This window comes from Muscardinus avellanarius (genome assembly GCF_963383645.1).
Source record: "Muscardinus avellanarius genome assembly, chromosome: 11".
In the NCBI taxonomy this organism is placed as follows: domain Eukaryota; kingdom Metazoa; phylum Chordata; class Mammalia; order Rodentia; family Gliridae; genus Muscardinus; species Muscardinus avellanarius.
Window position 1 is genome coordinate 110,486,320 of NC_137797.1, and position 17,021 is coordinate 110,503,340.

The window sequence follows — 17,021 nt, forward strand, 5'->3', positions numbered from 1 at the left end:
GCGCGCCCTAGGTGCTGCGGGAAACGACAGGCCGGAGCTGGGGCGACACTCTCTGTCTGCCCGTGCGGAGTCCGCGTTGCCATTCTTGCTGGACACCCGTCTTGGGACGTGCTCTTTGTGAGTATAGGTCCGTCGCAGCTGACAGAACCTTAACATGGCATCTAAGTTTTAATTCCAGAGAGAAACAGGCGGAGATGGAGCGTACACTCTTGACTTTGCCAAAAAGCAGATCCCTGGTAGCTGCCCTTTGGCTGGCGGTGGCGGCTCAGCCCTCTGGAGCGCCACCTAGGTGTGGAGGACTGCAATGACGACTACCTCCAGGAGCCTGCCTGAAGTGGGGCGAAGCCACGCCCACCAATCAGACTGTGCCCGGCGTGCGGCCAGGAGGGCCACTGGAACAGTGCCCTTGGAAAAGGATGAGTCGCAGGTGCCTCAACACAGGGGGAGCACCTTTCCAGACCAGGCCCGCCGCTGGCCCTACTCAGCCTGGCTGAAGACTGATGACTCCTGGATCCCTCAACCTCCATCCTCTTTGCCAGCTCAGGGTAGCTCTCCAGGTACTGAGTAAACCAGTCTCCTTTTTGGTCGCCTGCTCAATCTCATGATTTGTTTTTTTCTTTAATAGCCCTTGCCTGTTCAAGCCTCCTCAAGCGCACATCACTAAGCTGTCCAGGGTAACCTCCAATTCGCACTGCAGCTATGCACCCACCTGCACCCCCTTCTGGGGGACTGAACTCCTGACTCCTCCCGGCCTGGGGCCCCTGACGACGCCCCTTGACAGCAGGAAGAAGCTAGAGGGTCCAATCGTCATCCATTATCCCTACCATCAAAAGGCCGGAATGTTAAGTTGGGTCCTGCACTCATGTGACTTTGTGTCACATGACCTCTGCAGGGCAAGGGAGGGGCTGAAACCCCCGCGAGAATTGGGCATTCCCGCGAGTAAACCCCCATCTCGCGAGATGCATGCCTTTAAAAGGAGAGCCCGCGTCCTCTAGCTTCGGACAGGCGCGCGGCCCCAGGGTGCCTCGCCCTGATCCCCGGGAGAGCCGTGCCATTAAAACTTTACATGCCACGTGTACCGGACCTCTCTCGTGTTTTTCACACTCCGCCGTATGCACATTATTTTTATTTTACTCGCATTTAATTTTTTATTTTACTTATCAAAAATGTTCAAAATAGGATAAGCAGAATCTATTTCCATTACGTATGACATATTTGGCACAAACCAAGTTTCAGAGCTTTTTAAAATTAAATATCTGTGCTTGTCTTAGAATTACCGAACCAGCCAAGGTGTCCTTCAACAGAGAATGGATTCCAAAGTATGAGGGATGTACACAATGGAATTTTACAGAAGCCATAAAGAAAAACAAAATTCCATCATGTGTGGGGAAGTGGATGGAACTGGAGAACATTATGCTAAGTGAGATTAGACAGTCAAAAAAAATCGGATGCTCGCCCTAATATGTGGACGCTCACGGAGGGAATGGGTCAGAGGAGGAACTCTGGACGAAGAAGGAGATAGCGTGAGTAAAGGCGACCTAGCTGAGGGTCGGCGCACCCGATGCACATGAGGAGCATTCACAAACATGGACGCCAGCGCCAGCTGGACACGAGGAGGGAGGGAGGGAGGGAGGGAGGGAGGGAGGATGGTACTGGAGAAGGCCCAAGGCGGTGTGCACACAAATGCCCTGCCACCCGGCACCTCATCAGGATGTGTGACTACAGCGCACCAATAAAGAACAGAAAGATGGCCAGAGAATTCCAGCTGGAGACTGCCCGTGACCGGGACAGGAATGCCGGCTGGCCACGTGTCGGACAGGAGGGGATCTGCACACACACAAAGCACGGTCCACCAGCCCGTGTTTGCAGGCCCGGGGTCCTGAGCCAGGCTGCTCACGAGGCGGCGTGCGCTTTCCCCTCGGACATCCTCCAAGTGAACGCCTCTGCTCACAGGCCACGGTGACGTCAGTGGAGGGCACTGCCTCGGCCTCAGACTTTGTCAGCCTGCATATCACACATGCTTTGCACGATCACAGGCATGGGACTGTAATTCTAGCTGAGATGCAAGAGGCTGGGGCAGGAGGCTAAGGCTGAGACCAGCCTGAGCAACTCAGACCATCTTAAGATAAAAAGGAGTGGGGCCGTAGCTCAGTAGTGGGGTGCTTGCCCATCATGCGCAAGCCTGGGTTCAATATCCAGTACTGGGGGGAGCCCCCACTTATTGTATCGGCCACAGGTACACATTAATGATGAGGCTCTGCTCTGTCCAACAGGAGGCAGTATCACACGCATTTTGCTTTATCCTCTTGTACATGCTCCTCATCTGGGGCCATTTTGCCCCTAGCAGACATTTGCCATGTCTGTAGACATTTCTGGTTATCACAGCTGGAGGGTACCATTAGCATCTAGCGGGTTGAAGAGAGAGGTGGTACAAGACATCCCACGAAGGAGAAGACTGCCAGGCAGCAAGCGCCAAGTGGCGAGACGGAGGAGCCCCGCGTTAGCAATATGTAAACAAGGATGAACAAGGTGGCCAACGATTTGGTTATAAACGATAATTTTTAAGTGCTTAGCTACTGAGGAAGAAAAAAATGGGGGGGGGGGGCTGATCACAGTTCCTTTAAAATATGAGAAAGCTAGAGAAAAAATAGGAAATGAAAGGGCCTTCAAATAAATGAGAGCAACAGGGCAGTAGGAAGGGGTCGGGGAGGGCGGTGAGGGAGGAGGAGGCCTGGGCAGAGCTCAAACGATGCCGTGCTTCCAGTGCAGGTGGCACTCATCTCACTGACGCCACGGGAGGGAGATGCACCAAGCGTGTGTGCAGGCATGCAGGCATCCTGCGACGCTCACTATGGTGTGTGACTGCAGAGCACCGACCGATGTGTTACGCACACACGGATGTGTATATATGTGCGTGTGTGTACACACGCCTACGTAAACGCCGGTCAACAGAGCCCTCACTTCCTAAATGTCCCCCATCCCGGAGCCCACCCCAGCCCAGCGCGCACGGCGAGCCGGCTCACCGCGAGGCCCGTCAGCATGTTCTCGCCCACCGAGACCTGGATCCGCAGCCCGAACAGCGCGTTCATGCCCTTCAGCTTCAGCTTGTTCACGAGCTGCGTGTGCACCTCGTACTCCAGGAACGGCAGGAGGCTGCTGATGGCCGTGGCGTTGGCTTCCGCCTGCGCCTTCTTCTTCAAGCGACATAACCTGGAAGGGATCGTTCCGTCAGGGGACATAACTGGCGCCACTGCAATGCCCAGCTATAAAACGCACTCGAAGCAGCCTACAAACCTCCGCACGTCGACAGGACTTTTAAGTTGTATCAATAATATTCTCTGCCATGGCAGTCCCTGAGTAAACGCTCACTAAGTCCTATCGGTAAAAATTTAAAAATCCCTAGACAACACACCTTAAAATCCTAGATTCTAACTGTGTGTGATCTCAGGCTAGAAAAACTGCAAAGTTCACTTATTCATTAGAAGAATACAAAAGTGGCGTGAGGATCTACTATTTTCCAGAGAGATCACATTCAGAGAAATGATAGACTAATCGGTCACTTTTCAGCAGCAGCAATGAAAGTCAGAAGGATCTTCCACGCATCAAGGAAAATAACTGTCTGTCGGGCCCAAGTGTGCTTTAAATATAAAATTAAAATAAACACTGTCTTTAGACAAAAACAGTGCCTCACCAACAAACCATCAAAAGAAATACTAAAAGCCAGGCATGGTGGTGCACGCCTATAATCCCAGTACTGGGGAGGCTGAGACCGAAGAATCACTGGTTGAAGGCCAGCCTCAGCAATTTAGCGAGGCCTTTAGTAACTCAGTGAGACTGTTTCAAAAATATATAAGTAAATAAAATAAGGCTGGAGATGTAGCTCAGAGGTAGACTATCCCTAGGGCTCAACACTCAGTACCACACATAAAAAAGGAAATAGTAAAGAATATTTGTATACATACATATATACACATTTATTTATATATATAAATACATATACACGTGTGTATACGTATACACATTTTTATCCAGGTAAAAGAAAAACAATCCCAAATGGGATTCCAAGAGGGAAAAAAGGAAATGGTTAGAAATATATCTAAAAAGAAACTTCAGCACGACTTGGCAGTGAATTTGACGTGCGGAGGTTGACTCGAGGCCGCGACAGCCCGGGGTGGACAGAGTGCACAGTCCGGGTGTCTCTCGCGGCGTGGTAGCAGCAGAAATCCCCACTCCTGTGCACTGTGAAAGGTCCTCACAGCTACGTGAAGAAGTCAGAGAAACACCACCAAGTACTTGTCTTCAAAATAAAAGAACGTCAGCGTCCACAACATTACACTCCCGTGCCACCCCAGTGGTCTACACAGCGTCACGGCCCTGGCCTATAGATCAACCAAGACCCAGAATGAACATCTGTGCAGCAATGCAGGTTTAGACGCTTCCTTTGAGCGTAACTTCACTAGGTTGAGACACAGGGCATTTCTCCTGCCGTTACACGTGAGATGAAATACAAGGTTCCAACAGACCAGCTCGGCATGTCCGGGCCAAACAGGTAGGAACGACAGGCATCAGAAACGGCTCCGTGGTCCTCATCTTTCAGGGACAAAATGCAGTTCTCAGGGACATACCTCGCTTGAATGAGACAGCCTTTGCCGACAACCGCTGCGCCTGCTGGGAGGTCTATGGTTGTGAAGAGGACGTCAGGGACCTTCTGGTTCCTGCAGTTACAGCAGTGCGTGAGGTGAGCGGGGAAGGGCATGTTCAGCTCATCGTACGGGATGTGGCAGAACCCACAGCCTGCAGGCAGGTTTTCTTCAAGCCTACGAAGACACGGTAAGAAAAAAAAGAGAGAAGAGGCGTCCTAATGTGCCTTCTACCCCAATACATGCACCAAAAGGCATTCTTGAAAAAACCAGCAAGGTTTTTAAAAACAAATATTACATAAATAAACATTACAGTACTTGTGCACAGTACGAGGACCACTGTGAGCCGGGGTGGTGACGTGCACCTGTAATCCCATAACCTGGGAGGCTGAAGCAGGAGGATTGACCCCAGGTTTGTGGCCAGCCCCAACAACTCAGTAAGGCCCTTTGTAACTTAGTGAAATCCTGTTTCGAAATAAAAAATAAAATAAAAAGGGCTGGGGCTGTAGCTCAGAGGCAGAATGCCCCTGGGTTCAGTCCCCAATACCACAAGGAAAAAAAACAAGAGTACTGCTGTGACTGGTACCCCTAAATCACGCCATACTGCTGCGTTATATTACTGTGGAAATGGCATTCTGATGTATTAGAAATTCAAAGAAAAGTCAGGCAGATCTGAGTGAAACTGTGACCCTGAACACCTCCTTCTCTATAGAACTAGAATACGTATCTGCAAATGTTGGTGGGTTTTTCTTTTAAGATTTCAGTAAGAAATCTATAGCTAACCATATAACCTAAACCCAGAAATACGCTCAGCAGACAGCGGCACCCGGTGCACTTGGCCTGCACGCCACCTCAGGTACCAATGTGCTAAGTCACACTTGGTGGTGCGCAGCAGACCTCCTGTGAGAACCAGCGGTGTGAGCCAAGGCCCAGCGTGAGCAGCGTGAGCAGCGCTTCCCCGAACACTCCGCACCAACTTGAACGCTGCGGGTGCATCGCCAAGAGGCCTGCGAGTCCAGGCATCAAAGCTCATGGGAGGTTTGAAGACTGCAGTGCACAGAAGGGTCTGTGGCTCACTGGCGATCTAGGGAGTTCGGTTTGTTTCCATCTACTCCCCTCCATTCTCTGGATGGTTTCTAAAGAGAATAACTTTACAGCAGAAAAAAAGATGTATTCTCTGACGGGGGGGAAGAGGGGGGGACGGACGTGCGTGACCCCACAGTGGAGGAGTCACAACCTCCACTACACAGCAGCGGCCACACCTCGCTGACCCATTTGCTCAAGGGGGACCGCGTCCGGGGGCGCTAGCCTGGCACGCATAAGGCCTGGCCCCCACAGCCACGCCGAACAGGAGCGCGCCTCCTGCATGAGGCAGCGCCTTGGCGGCCCTCGTGACTGCTTTTAAGGCTCTGGATGGAGAACGACCGCTATCCATTCTAATACTAACAAGAAGAAATGCAGGTCCCTTCCCACTACCAGAGCTAAAATATCTTTTCAAAATTATAATAAATTCGATGTTACAGAAACATTTTACTTTCTTCCTTAATTTATACTTAATATGTTACTATTAGGGAGAAAAGAAAACACATGTAGTATGGCATGAAGGGTAATTATAATTTATTTATCTAGGTAGACTGATATCAAAGTTTATGTGTCTTGTGTATACTGACTTTAAGAAACACACACACACACACACACACACACACACACACACACACAAATATATGTGTGTGTGGTACTGGGGATAGAACTTAGGGGCATTCTACCTTTGAGCTACACCCCAGTCCTTTTTTTATTCTTTTTTTATTTGGTGGTACTGGGGCTGAACCCAGGGGCTTCCTACCTTTGGGATACACTATCAGACCCATTTTATACTTTATGTGTTAAAAGTCACTTTCCATGAAGCATTCATATATAGTTTTGTACAGTATAGAGCTTTATTTTGTGAAATAAGGATTTTCTTTGGAAAAATTGTTTTGTGACCTCTTTCTGTTTCTGAAGGTGAGACAAAGGGAAAGGAGACAAGTCAAACAGAAGAAATATTCCTATAATTTTGTTATTTTTTGTGTGGTACCAGGGATTGAACCCAGGGGCCTTCTACCTCTGAACTCCCTCTCCTGCCCTATTTTTTATTCTTATCTTGAACCAGGGTCTCACTAAGTTGCAGAGAGTGTCACTAAGTAGCTGAGGCTGGCTGCGAACCTAGATCCTCCTGTCTCAGCTTCCTGAATGCTGGGATTACAAGTGTGCGCCACCACAGCCAGCTCTATTTCTATAATTTCTGTATGTGAGAAAGCCCAAAAAAAGTAAACTTGAGATTCTTCAGCTGGTAGTCATGCATGCTCCATGCCAAGGTGCTAGGAACAGGGAAGTAGATGAGACCACGCCAACCCTGGGCTCTGTGCGCACAGGTTAGTGAAAGTCAAATGGCGCCATGTTTTGGCCCCAGGCTCTACAGTGCACCACAAGCCATGCTTGCGGAGAACCACCCTGCCTCTGAGGAGGGCCAGCTTCTCCCTGCTCCACCCTTAGCCAACTAGCCAGCAACTACTACCACCTCTGTTCCAAGCAGCCCTCCAGGGTGCCATCCTGCAGAAACCGGGGGTTCAGGACCGCTGCTGTGCCTGATGCCGACAAAATACAGACTTCTTCACTGCAAAAGACAAGACACAACAAGTCAGTATTTTGGGGCAGTATAACTTTGGAAAATGCTAAATATCAAACTGATCACAAATTCAAGTTAGACCCTACTAAATATTAATATCAGGATTACCTTCTAAACCTAGGATAGAAAACAGAAGTAACTTATCTCTATTAAAATGAAGAGGGAAAGCCGGGCATGGTAGCGCAGGCTTGTAATCCCCGCGCTTGGGAGGCGCAGACAGGAGGATCGCGCAGGTTCGAAGCCAGCCTCGCTGGCTTAGGAGACCCTGTTTCCAAATAAAAATATAAAAATAGGTCTGGGAGTGTAGCCCTGAGGTAGAAGGGCTTCCAGGAACCCCAGTACCACCAAAAAATAAAATAAAATAAAATAAAATAAAATAAAATAAAATGGGCAAAAATTCTTTATGAATTAAAAACTGAAAAAAAAGGTAAAGTATAATATTCATGACAATAGCTTCCTAAAAGATTAAAATGTTAATAAACTATGTCAGGTCAAATAATACATTAACTTGCATTATTATTATTAACTTTTATAATGCATATAAAGCTTTACTACAATTATTCTAAGAACAGAGGTATGTAAATATATTGCTATAACTTAATTTGAATAAATATAAGAGGCATCTAAAACAATATCCATAATATACTAAAGGGTGCTTAAACTACATCATTTATATATTTAAAAAGATTTTTTTTAATTCCTTATTAAGCATCACATACTTTGAAAGCTAAAATAACTAACCAACCCAATTCCTGAATAATACCCCCAAGGCAAACAAGACAGCAGCAGCCCGGGCATGGAGGGGTGGGGACTCGGGCCATGGCGGGTGGGCAGGAGGAAGGCCTGGTCTGCGAGGTTGAGCCAGGCATTCCAGGAGCAGACGAGCATGTCAAGGAGCCTAATCTAGTGATGCTGACTAAGTAGGACTGCTGGAACAGAAACACAGCAAAGACGGGCTTGAAACACAAGGGTGTTTTCTTATTTTGAGGTCTACAGGGGAGAAAAGAGAGTTTCTGGCCCGCGAGTTTGAACTTGTAAGTAAATCCCTTGGGCGCATACACTCTCGCCTCGGCAGCGGCTCTGCAGACCCACGGGCCTCACTGCGGGGCCGGGCAGCTGCGACCGCCCTCGGCCAGGCTGAGTGTGCCCACACTCTGCACAGCCTGTTCTTTGCTCTGGGCACTCTCCACAGGTCTCTCCTCGCCTTTATGTACGTCATATCCTGCCCCCGATTCAGCTCAAATGCCGGTGCCCCAACACTGTCCCCAGTCCTCCTGGACACCACCCCTCTGGGGATCTTGAGACATCCTGGCACATCTCGATGATGAAATGGACTGTGTGTTGCGATGCTCCAGCAGGACGCAATCTGATGCCAGAGCTGTCTTTACATCGCGTGGCTCAGCTCTGCCAGCACAGGGCTCTAGAGCTACGCACGGGGCAGAGGCGGGAGACGCAGCCTCAGCTGGGACATGGCGCAGCTGCACAAGAAAGGGCCCCGGCGGCCGAGCAGCATGGCTCTGAGCACCGCCATCTACCTTTTCATGGTTTTCTTCTAAGTCATTCTAACAGAGAAGGTGGTGGTAAGAATTACCCGAGGACAGAGGTGGAAATAGACAGCAGAAGGTCAACCGTTTCCAGCTGACATCAATCATAGATTTTGAAGGGGCTGAAAGCAGGGTTCAAGGACTGTAAAACAGCAGAAAAGCCAGAGTGCAGGAAGGAATTTGGAGACATACTGTTGAAATAATGAGGGTCAAAACAAACGAGGTAAAACCAAGCAAACTGGTGGAAAAATACTGTCATCACTTGCGAGTAGAGTTTTACAGTTCAGAAATCTAAAGTGGAAGAGTTCCAAGAGCTAAAGAGGACCAGAGCACGCTGCAAGTCAGGAGGCAGAGGGCCGGGTGGACGGCAGCTCCACCGGGCGCCTGCACACGAGGCGGGGGCCCAGCTGGAGGCGCAGCGGATGGAGAAGAACACCTGGCAGCTCATTCAAAGGGGACAGAGGGCTCCAGGTGTCCGGGTGTAGGACGTGGCGGTGTCACATGAGTGCCATGCGCCAGCCACGCCCGTGTCCACTCCCCGAGGCCCAGCGCACAGGCTGGGCCGCCACTGGGCCACGTAGGTCCCCAAGTCGCCAGAGAGTGGACGGCGGCCCCAGCGCCTGCCCACCCGCGCTCTCCACGGCACGCCCGCCGCGGCCTTGCTCCTGCAGCGGCCGTCGTATTTACCAGATGCTGGTGGACTCGCTGTAGCCCACCACCGCGTGGCAGCCCAAGGCTTTGGCGTGGGACTTTATCTCTTGTCTGATCTCCGCCCACCATGCGTCTCGGGTTTCTGGTTCATCTGAAAAATAAATTTTAAATCAGTTCACTACTCAACAGCACGTTGTCTATATGAACAAGAGATGTTTAAAATACACAGCCACGGGCAGTACTGCTCCCCAGGAGACTGTTCAACGTCACACCCGACACGTCACTTCCCAGGGGGGAGGCCCTGACATCTTAAACCTGTCGCTGGAAGCACTCGCTCGTTCGCGCCATTCCTTTAAGGGCACTTGCAGGCGTGCATCTTCTCAGAGGCAACGTGAAATGCAGGGCCGGAGCTGCCAAATCCTAATCTGAACTGAGACCTGCCTCCGCCCCACCCCGCCAGTGAGCGCCGGAAGCGCCCGATTCAGAGGTCCTACCAATTCTGAGACACTTCCTCTACCTACTATTTTGTTTTTTATACTCCACTATATTCTGGGATCTTTTCAAAGCAAAGATGATCAATGTTAATAAAGCGTTCTACATAGCTCTCTTTCTACAAAGATGAAGGGACTAAAGGAAAGAGACAAGACATCAAGGGAGTGGCTGGTCCAAAAAATAAGTAGAGAAGCGAGCGGACGGGCGGGCGGGCACTTCCCAGGCCCGCGGCCGGCGAGCCCCGGGTGGTGGCTGCGCCTCAAGTGCCGGCTCCGTGGAGACCAGACGGGACGACCACTGGGGCCCCAGAGTTTGAGACCAACCTGCATAACACAGTGAGACCCTGTCTCAACCACAGTGAAAAACTGTGCTGGGGCTGTAGCTCAACGGCAAAACGCTTGCCTGGCATGCAGGATCGGTCCCCAGGACTGAAAGAAAACAAAAAGGAAAGGAGGAAAGAAAGACGGAGAAGCTGAGAAACGCCGGCTGCCTCGCTGTCCTGGCCGAGCCTGCCTGCGTGGGCCCTAGGCAGCAGCTGCACCTGTACTGCTGGCCACCTGCACCGTGAACTTCTGAATGCAACTACGGATCGGAGGGGCTTTTACAAAACAGAAATGATAAACAACAGAGGTCTATAGTCAGCATATCCCGATTTGTTTCTTTTTGTGGGCCACTGTCACTTAAGGAACAATTCGGAAACTTACCTTCAATTAGGGTGCTAAGTTCTCATTGTAAATTTTCCACACAAGAGGCACTATTAAAACTAAAAGCAAAATAATCCAACACCATGTTCTACTTTTAAATCGCGGTATATATTCAATCTGCAAAGTATGTTTTGCAAAGTAAGGAGGAGCAGGCGTCTACTCATCTGCACTCAGGGAAGACAGCCCCAGGAAGGGCAGGAGCCTGCCGTCCGCCCTCCCGGCTCAGCCTCCTGCCGCCCGCCCTCCTGGCTCAGCCTCCTGCCGCCTGCACTCCCGGCTCAGCCTGCACAGGTCAGCAAGGCAGAGGCCGACCACACCCAGACCTGCAGCGCCTGGAGCTGAAGCTCTGGGCCACGGCTACCTGCAACTTCCTTCCAGAAGAAAAGAAACCACTGCAGACTTCAGAAAACTGAGGAAAAGATCCAAGAACAAGGCAGAACCAAGCAGAAGGGAAACCACAAAGCCCATATACAGCCCCACGCCCTGAGCTGGCACGCAGGCCCAGCCCAGTGTGCGCGTGCCTGCCTGCTGTGCCACGGCCCTCCACGCCGCAGGCACGGGCGGTTAAAAGCAGACGCGCTCAGCGCACACGCTTCCCCCAGACACACACGGTGCCCCCTTTGAGCCTACATTTAACATCCTTTCTCTCCTCAAGGATTTTAGTGTAAGAAAAACTGATTCAAGTAGTAACAGATTTTCATCTAACAAGGTACTTCTGATTCTGGGAAAAGACTGCAAAAATACGAGAAAACAAACTTCAGTTCAGAAAGTAACCGACTTTCTAAAATACTGCATGAAGTAAAAGGTCTAAGTTTTCTTAAACTCACTAGTAGAATCTACTATTTACTTTTAAACCACTCTGGAAGTTTAAAATATTACTAGTGCAAATAATTATATACTGTACTTTTTTTTTTGGTGTGTGTGGTACTGGGGACTGAACCCAGGAGCATTCTATCTCTGAGCTACACCCTTTTGCCCTTTTATACTTTGTTTTGAAACAGGGACTCCCTAGGTTGCTGAGAGTACCACTTCATTGTTGAGGCTGTCCTCGAACCTGTGATCCTCTTGTCTCAGCATCCCGAGTCCCTGGATTACATGCTTGAGCCACTATGCCTGGCTACACTGTGCTTTTAAAAGAATACACTTTCTTACATGAGTTTTGCGTATATCTGTACCATAAGTAATATATGTTATCTTCTCTGCTTTAAAAATAAATTTTAAAGGAAGTAATCCATACACTGTTTTAAAAGTTAATAAAAAACAAGGAGGAAGCTACTTATTTTAAGTTCAAAATATAATTTATTTGGCATGGCCAGCACGTCTAAATAGAAAAGTAGGTAAGAATTCCTACAAGTCACGTGCAACCGCATGGAGTACAAAGTTATCTTGCATCAAACTTACCTGGATGTAACACACAGATAATCAGAGAATTAAACCAAACACCATGGGAGAATACGTGGCTGATTGCAAAAAAGAAAAGAAAGCTGAGTGCGGCGGCGAGGAGCATTCGAATGGCCGACAGCCACAAGCAGCCCGACCGAGACACGAGCTACACACGGACACGGCGCCGCCAGGCCCGAGAATTCACGGGGTGACAGAAGCAAGGAAGCGATGACGGGGCCCACACTCCAGACACGTGTTAGATTTGGAGCTGGGCGGAAGCAAAAGCTCAGGGCGCAGGGTTTGCGAAGCAGAATCAGCAGACAGGAGCCAGAAACAGTGGTATTTTGGCGCATGCTTGGATCAGGTGACAGTACAGACTGAAACTATGGCAGCTCACTGAAATGGTCACAGAAAGGATGGCCCTCGCCTGGGTGACGGCGAGGCTGGCGGGCGCGGCCACCTGCGCGGCTCGGGCGGTGTAATTTAGGGGTTATTTAATTATCCTAACATTAAGATTAATCAATTTATTTAATGTTAAAGAAAAGCTATATATTATCTCAAAGCCTATATTAAGCTCATGCCAGAGATGAGCCGGAGAATCTTCAACGAGTTATGTTTAAGACTAACTTTTTATCGATGAAAATTCAGAATATCATAGTATTTAATCTCTGCAGTAGAATTTTTAAGGTTTAAACACTGCTAACTACATGCCTGAATGAAATCCACTATGAATAGGAACTGTTTTATTTACTCTATAAAAGTCCAAAAAATTGAGACTCAACCTTTAATAAAAGGCCAGTGAGTCTAGCTTAACACCTAGGCCAGGTCTACACACCAGTGATGCAGGGGGACTACTGAAGGTCTACAGCTGAGATGTGAGCTCACATTTAATAAGCATTTCAAAGATGTTAAGAAAGAAATCTCTTCATTTTAAATACCGTATTCTTCTCAATAACATATAGTTGCTTATAAAGATGTCATTTAGGAAAAATTAAAATGTTAAGTATTATACAACTACATTTCACTCTATTTTCAGTTTTTCTTTTATACGTTAAAGCTCTCTAGAGATAATATCACAAATCTTTTAATGTTCTCTTTACACAGGCGTGACCTGAGCTCCTGAGTCAAAGCTTCAGCATACGCCTCGTGGGGAAAGCGTCAGCAAGCGTGGACCGCAGTCCACTCCTTTTCATGACTGGTACTTTTAGAGAGCACAGTCAAAGCCTGATATCGTGCCATCTTCTTATTTTCTCTTGCTTCTAAACTACAGGTGGAAGTATTCCTAAAGTGAAAATTTCCACTCATGAAGTAACGGCACAGAACACGCCTTTATTAAGCTCAGCCCCTTTGAGAGTTTAGGCATTTCTAAATTTGCAGCTAAGAACAACGAATGCTGAAGTGCCAAGTCCAGCTGAGCTCTATGCGGTGCTGGGGGAGGGAACGCTGCCCTGGGAAATCTCGGAAGGAATGAAAGGGACAGCTATTCACCCAACTTTAGAGTGGGCTGGATCAAGTAAAAATTTAACACAATGATAAGCTATCTTGCTAAGTATGGCATGAAAAGCTATATTCCCAATTACCTGAAAGTAATATTCGGAACATTAACAACTGCAAAGACAACTTTCCCCTGAGGAGCCGAAACCAAAGAGCCCACAGCGGACACTGCACAGGGACTACGTGGCACCAGGAAGACGGTCTCATCACAGAAGACCTGAAATGCAACGAGAGACGCGAGGCCCAGACTCGGGTGTGAGGATGGCACGGCAGAACCTGGGAGGAGGGACTGCACCCTGCTGTCTGCGGAGCCAGGTGTGTAAGCCCTGGACTCTGCAGTCTGTGGGGAAGCCACGGGTGTAAGCCCTGGACCCTGCTGGCTGGGGAGCCAGGTGTGTAAGCCCTGGACCCTGCTGTCTGTGGGGGAACCAGGTGTGTAAGCCCTGGACCCTGTAGTCTGTGGGGGAGCCAGGTGTGTAAGCTCTGGACCCTGATGTCTGGGGGGCCAGGTGTGTAAGCCCTGGACCCTGCTGTCTGTGGGGGAACCAGGTGTGTAAGCCCTGGACCCTGCTGTCTGTGGGGGAACCAGGTGTGTAAGCCCTGGACCCTGCTGTCTGTGGGGGAGCCAGGTGTGTAAGCCCTGGACCCTGCTGTCTGTGGAGGAGCCAGGTGTTTAAGCCCTGGAACCTGCTGTCTGTTGGGAAGCCAGTTGTGTAAGCCCTGGACTCTGCTGTCTGTGAGGGAGCCAGGTGTGTAAGCCCTGGACCCTGCTGTCTGTGGGGAAGCCTGGTGTGTAAGCCCTGGACCCTGCTGTCTGTGGGGGAGCCAGGTGTGTAAGCCCTGGACCCTGCTGTCTGTGGGGGAGCCAGGTGTGTAAGCCCTGGACCCTGCTGTCTGTGGGGGAGCCAGGTGTGTAAGCCCTGGACCCTGCTGTCTGTGGGGGAGCAAGGTGTGTAAGCCCTGGACCCTGCTGTCTGTGGGGGAGCCAGGTGTGTAAGCCCTGGACCCTGCTGTCTGTGGGGGAGCCAGGTGTGTAAGCCCTGGACCCTGCTGTCTGTGGGGGAGCCAGGTGTGTAAGCCCTGGACCCTGCTGTCTGGGGAGCCAGGTGTGTAAGCCCTGGACCCTGCTGTCTGTGGGGGAGCCAGGTGTGCAAGCCCTGGACTCTGCTGTCTGTGGGGTAACCAGGTGTGTAAGCCCTGAAACCTGCTGTCTGTGGGGGAGCCAGGTGTGTAAGCCCTGGACCCTGCTGTCTGTGGGGAAGCCTGGTGTGTAAGCCCTGGACCCTGCTGTCTGTGGGGGAGCCAGGTGTGTAAGCCCTGGATCCTGATGTCTGTGGGGGGGCCAGGTGTGTAAGCCCTGGACCTTGCTGTCTGTGGGCAGCCAGGTGTGTAAGCCCTTGACCCTGCTGTCTGTGGGCAGCCAGGTGTGTAAGCCCTGGACCCTGCTGACTGTGGGCAGCCAGGTGTGTAAGCCCTGAACCCTGCTGTCTGTGGGGGAGTCGGGTGTTTAAGCCCTGGACCCTGCTGTCTGGGGAGCCAGGTGTGTAAGCCCTGGACCCTGCTGTCTGGGGAGCCAGGTGTGTAAGCCCTGGACCCTGCTGTCTGTGGGCAGCCAGGTGTGTAAGCTCTGGACCCTGCTGTCTGTGGGAGAGCCAGGTGTATAAGCCCTGGACCCTGCTGTCTGTGGGGGAGCCAGGTGTGTAAGCCCTGGACCCTGCTGTCTGTGGGGGAGCCAGGTGTGTAAGCCCTGGAACCTGCTGTCTGGGGAGCCAGGTGTGTAAGCCCTGGACCCTGCTGTCTGTTGGGGAGGCTGGTGTGTAAGCCCTGGACCCTGCTGTCTGTGAGGGAGCCAGGTGTGTAAGCCCTGGACTCTGCTGTCTGTGGGGTAACCAGGTGTGTAAGCCCTGGACCCTGCTGTCTGTGGGGGAGCCCGGTGTGTAAGCCCTGGACCCTGCTGTCTGTGGGGGAGCCCGGTGTGTAAGCCCTGGACCCTGCTGTCTGTGGGGGAGCCAGGTGTGTAAGCCCTGGACCCTGCTGTCTGTGGGGGAGCCAGGTGTGTAAGCCCTGGACCCTGCTGTCTGTGGGGGAGCCAGGTGTGTAAGCCCTGGACCCTGCTGTCTGTGGGGGAGCCAGGTGTGTAAGCCCTGGACCCTGCTGTCTGTGGGCAGCCAGGTGTGTAAGCCCTGGACCCTGCTGTCTGTGGGGGAGTCAGGTGTTTAAGCCTTGGACCCTGCTGTCTGGGGAGCCAGGTGTGTAAGCCCTGGACCCTGCTGTCTGTGGGGGAGCCAGGTGTGTAAGCCCTTGACCCTGCTGTCTGTGGGCAGCCAGGTGTGTAAGCCCTGGACCCTGCTGTCTGTGGGAGAGCCAGGTGTGTAAGCCCTGGACCCTGCTGTCTGTGGGGGAGCCAGGTGTGTAAGCCCTGGACCCTGCTGTCGGGGAGCCAGGTGTGTAAGTCCTGTACCCTGCTGTCTGTTGGGGAGGCTGGTGTGTAAGCCCTGGACCCTGCTATCTCTGAGGGAGCCAGGTGTGTAAGCCCTGGACTCTGCTGTCTTGGGGTAACCAGGTGTGTAAGCCCTGGACCCTGCTGTCTGTGGGGGAGCCAGGTGTGTAAGCCCTGGACCCTGCTGTCTGTGGGGGAGCCAGGTGTGTAAGCCCTGGACCCTGCTGTCTGTGGGGGAGCCAGGTGTGTAAGCCCTGGACCCTGATGTCTGTGGGGGAGCCAGGTGTGTAAGCTCTGGACCCTGCTGTCTGTGGGCAGCAAGGTGAGTAAGCCCTGGACCCTGTTGTCTGGGGAGCCAGGTGTTTAAGCCCTGGACCCTGCTGTCTGTGGAGGAGCCAGGTGTGTAAGCCCAGGACCCTGCTGTCTGGGGAGCCAGGTGTGTAAGCCCTGGACCCTGCTGTCTGTGGGCAGCCAGGTGTGTAAGCCCTGGACCCTGCTGTCTATGGGGGAGCCAGGTATTTAAGCCCTAAACACTGCTGTCTATGGGGGAGCCAGGTGTGTAAGCCCTGGACCCTGCTGTCTGTGGGGGAGCCAGGTGTGTAAGCCCTGGACCCTGCTGTCTGTGGGGGAGCCAGGTGTTTAAGCCCTGGACCCTGCTGTCTGTGGGCAGCCAGGTGTGTAAGCCCTGGACCCTGCTGTCTGTGGGCAGCCAGGTGTGTAAGCCCTGGACCCTGCTGTCTGTGGGCAGCAAGGTGTGAAGCCCTGGACCCTGCTGTCTGGGGAGCCAGGTGTGTAAGCCCTGGACTCTGCTGTCTATGGGCAGCCAGGTGTGTAAGCCCTGGACCCTGCTGTCTGTGGGGGAGCCAGGTGTGTAAGCCCTGGACCCTGCTGTCTGTGGGGGAGCCAGGTGTGTAAGCCCTGGACCCTGCTGTCTGTGTGGGAGCCAGGTGTGTAAGCCCTGGACTCTGCTGTCTATGGGGGAGCCAGGTGTGTAAGCCCTGGACCCTG

At 51.5% G+C, this 17,021-nt stretch overlaps 1 protein-coding gene across 1 annotated transcript in view; it reads right to left on the bottom strand.

The window, feature by feature from the left end:
- Positions 1-17,021, bottom strand: part of C2CD5 (C2 calcium dependent domain containing 5) — a gene marked incomplete at both ends in the record, with an annotated part of 93,725 nt that overhangs the window by 32,752 nt on the left and 43,952 nt on the right. Inside the window, 4 exon segments of the mRNA XM_080706220.1 lie at positions 3,024-3,210; positions 4,626-4,817; positions 7,198-7,293; positions 9,537-9,651. Coding sequence (XP_080562346.1) covers positions 3,024-3,210; positions 4,626-4,817; positions 7,198-7,293; positions 9,537-9,651 — 590 coding nt within the window.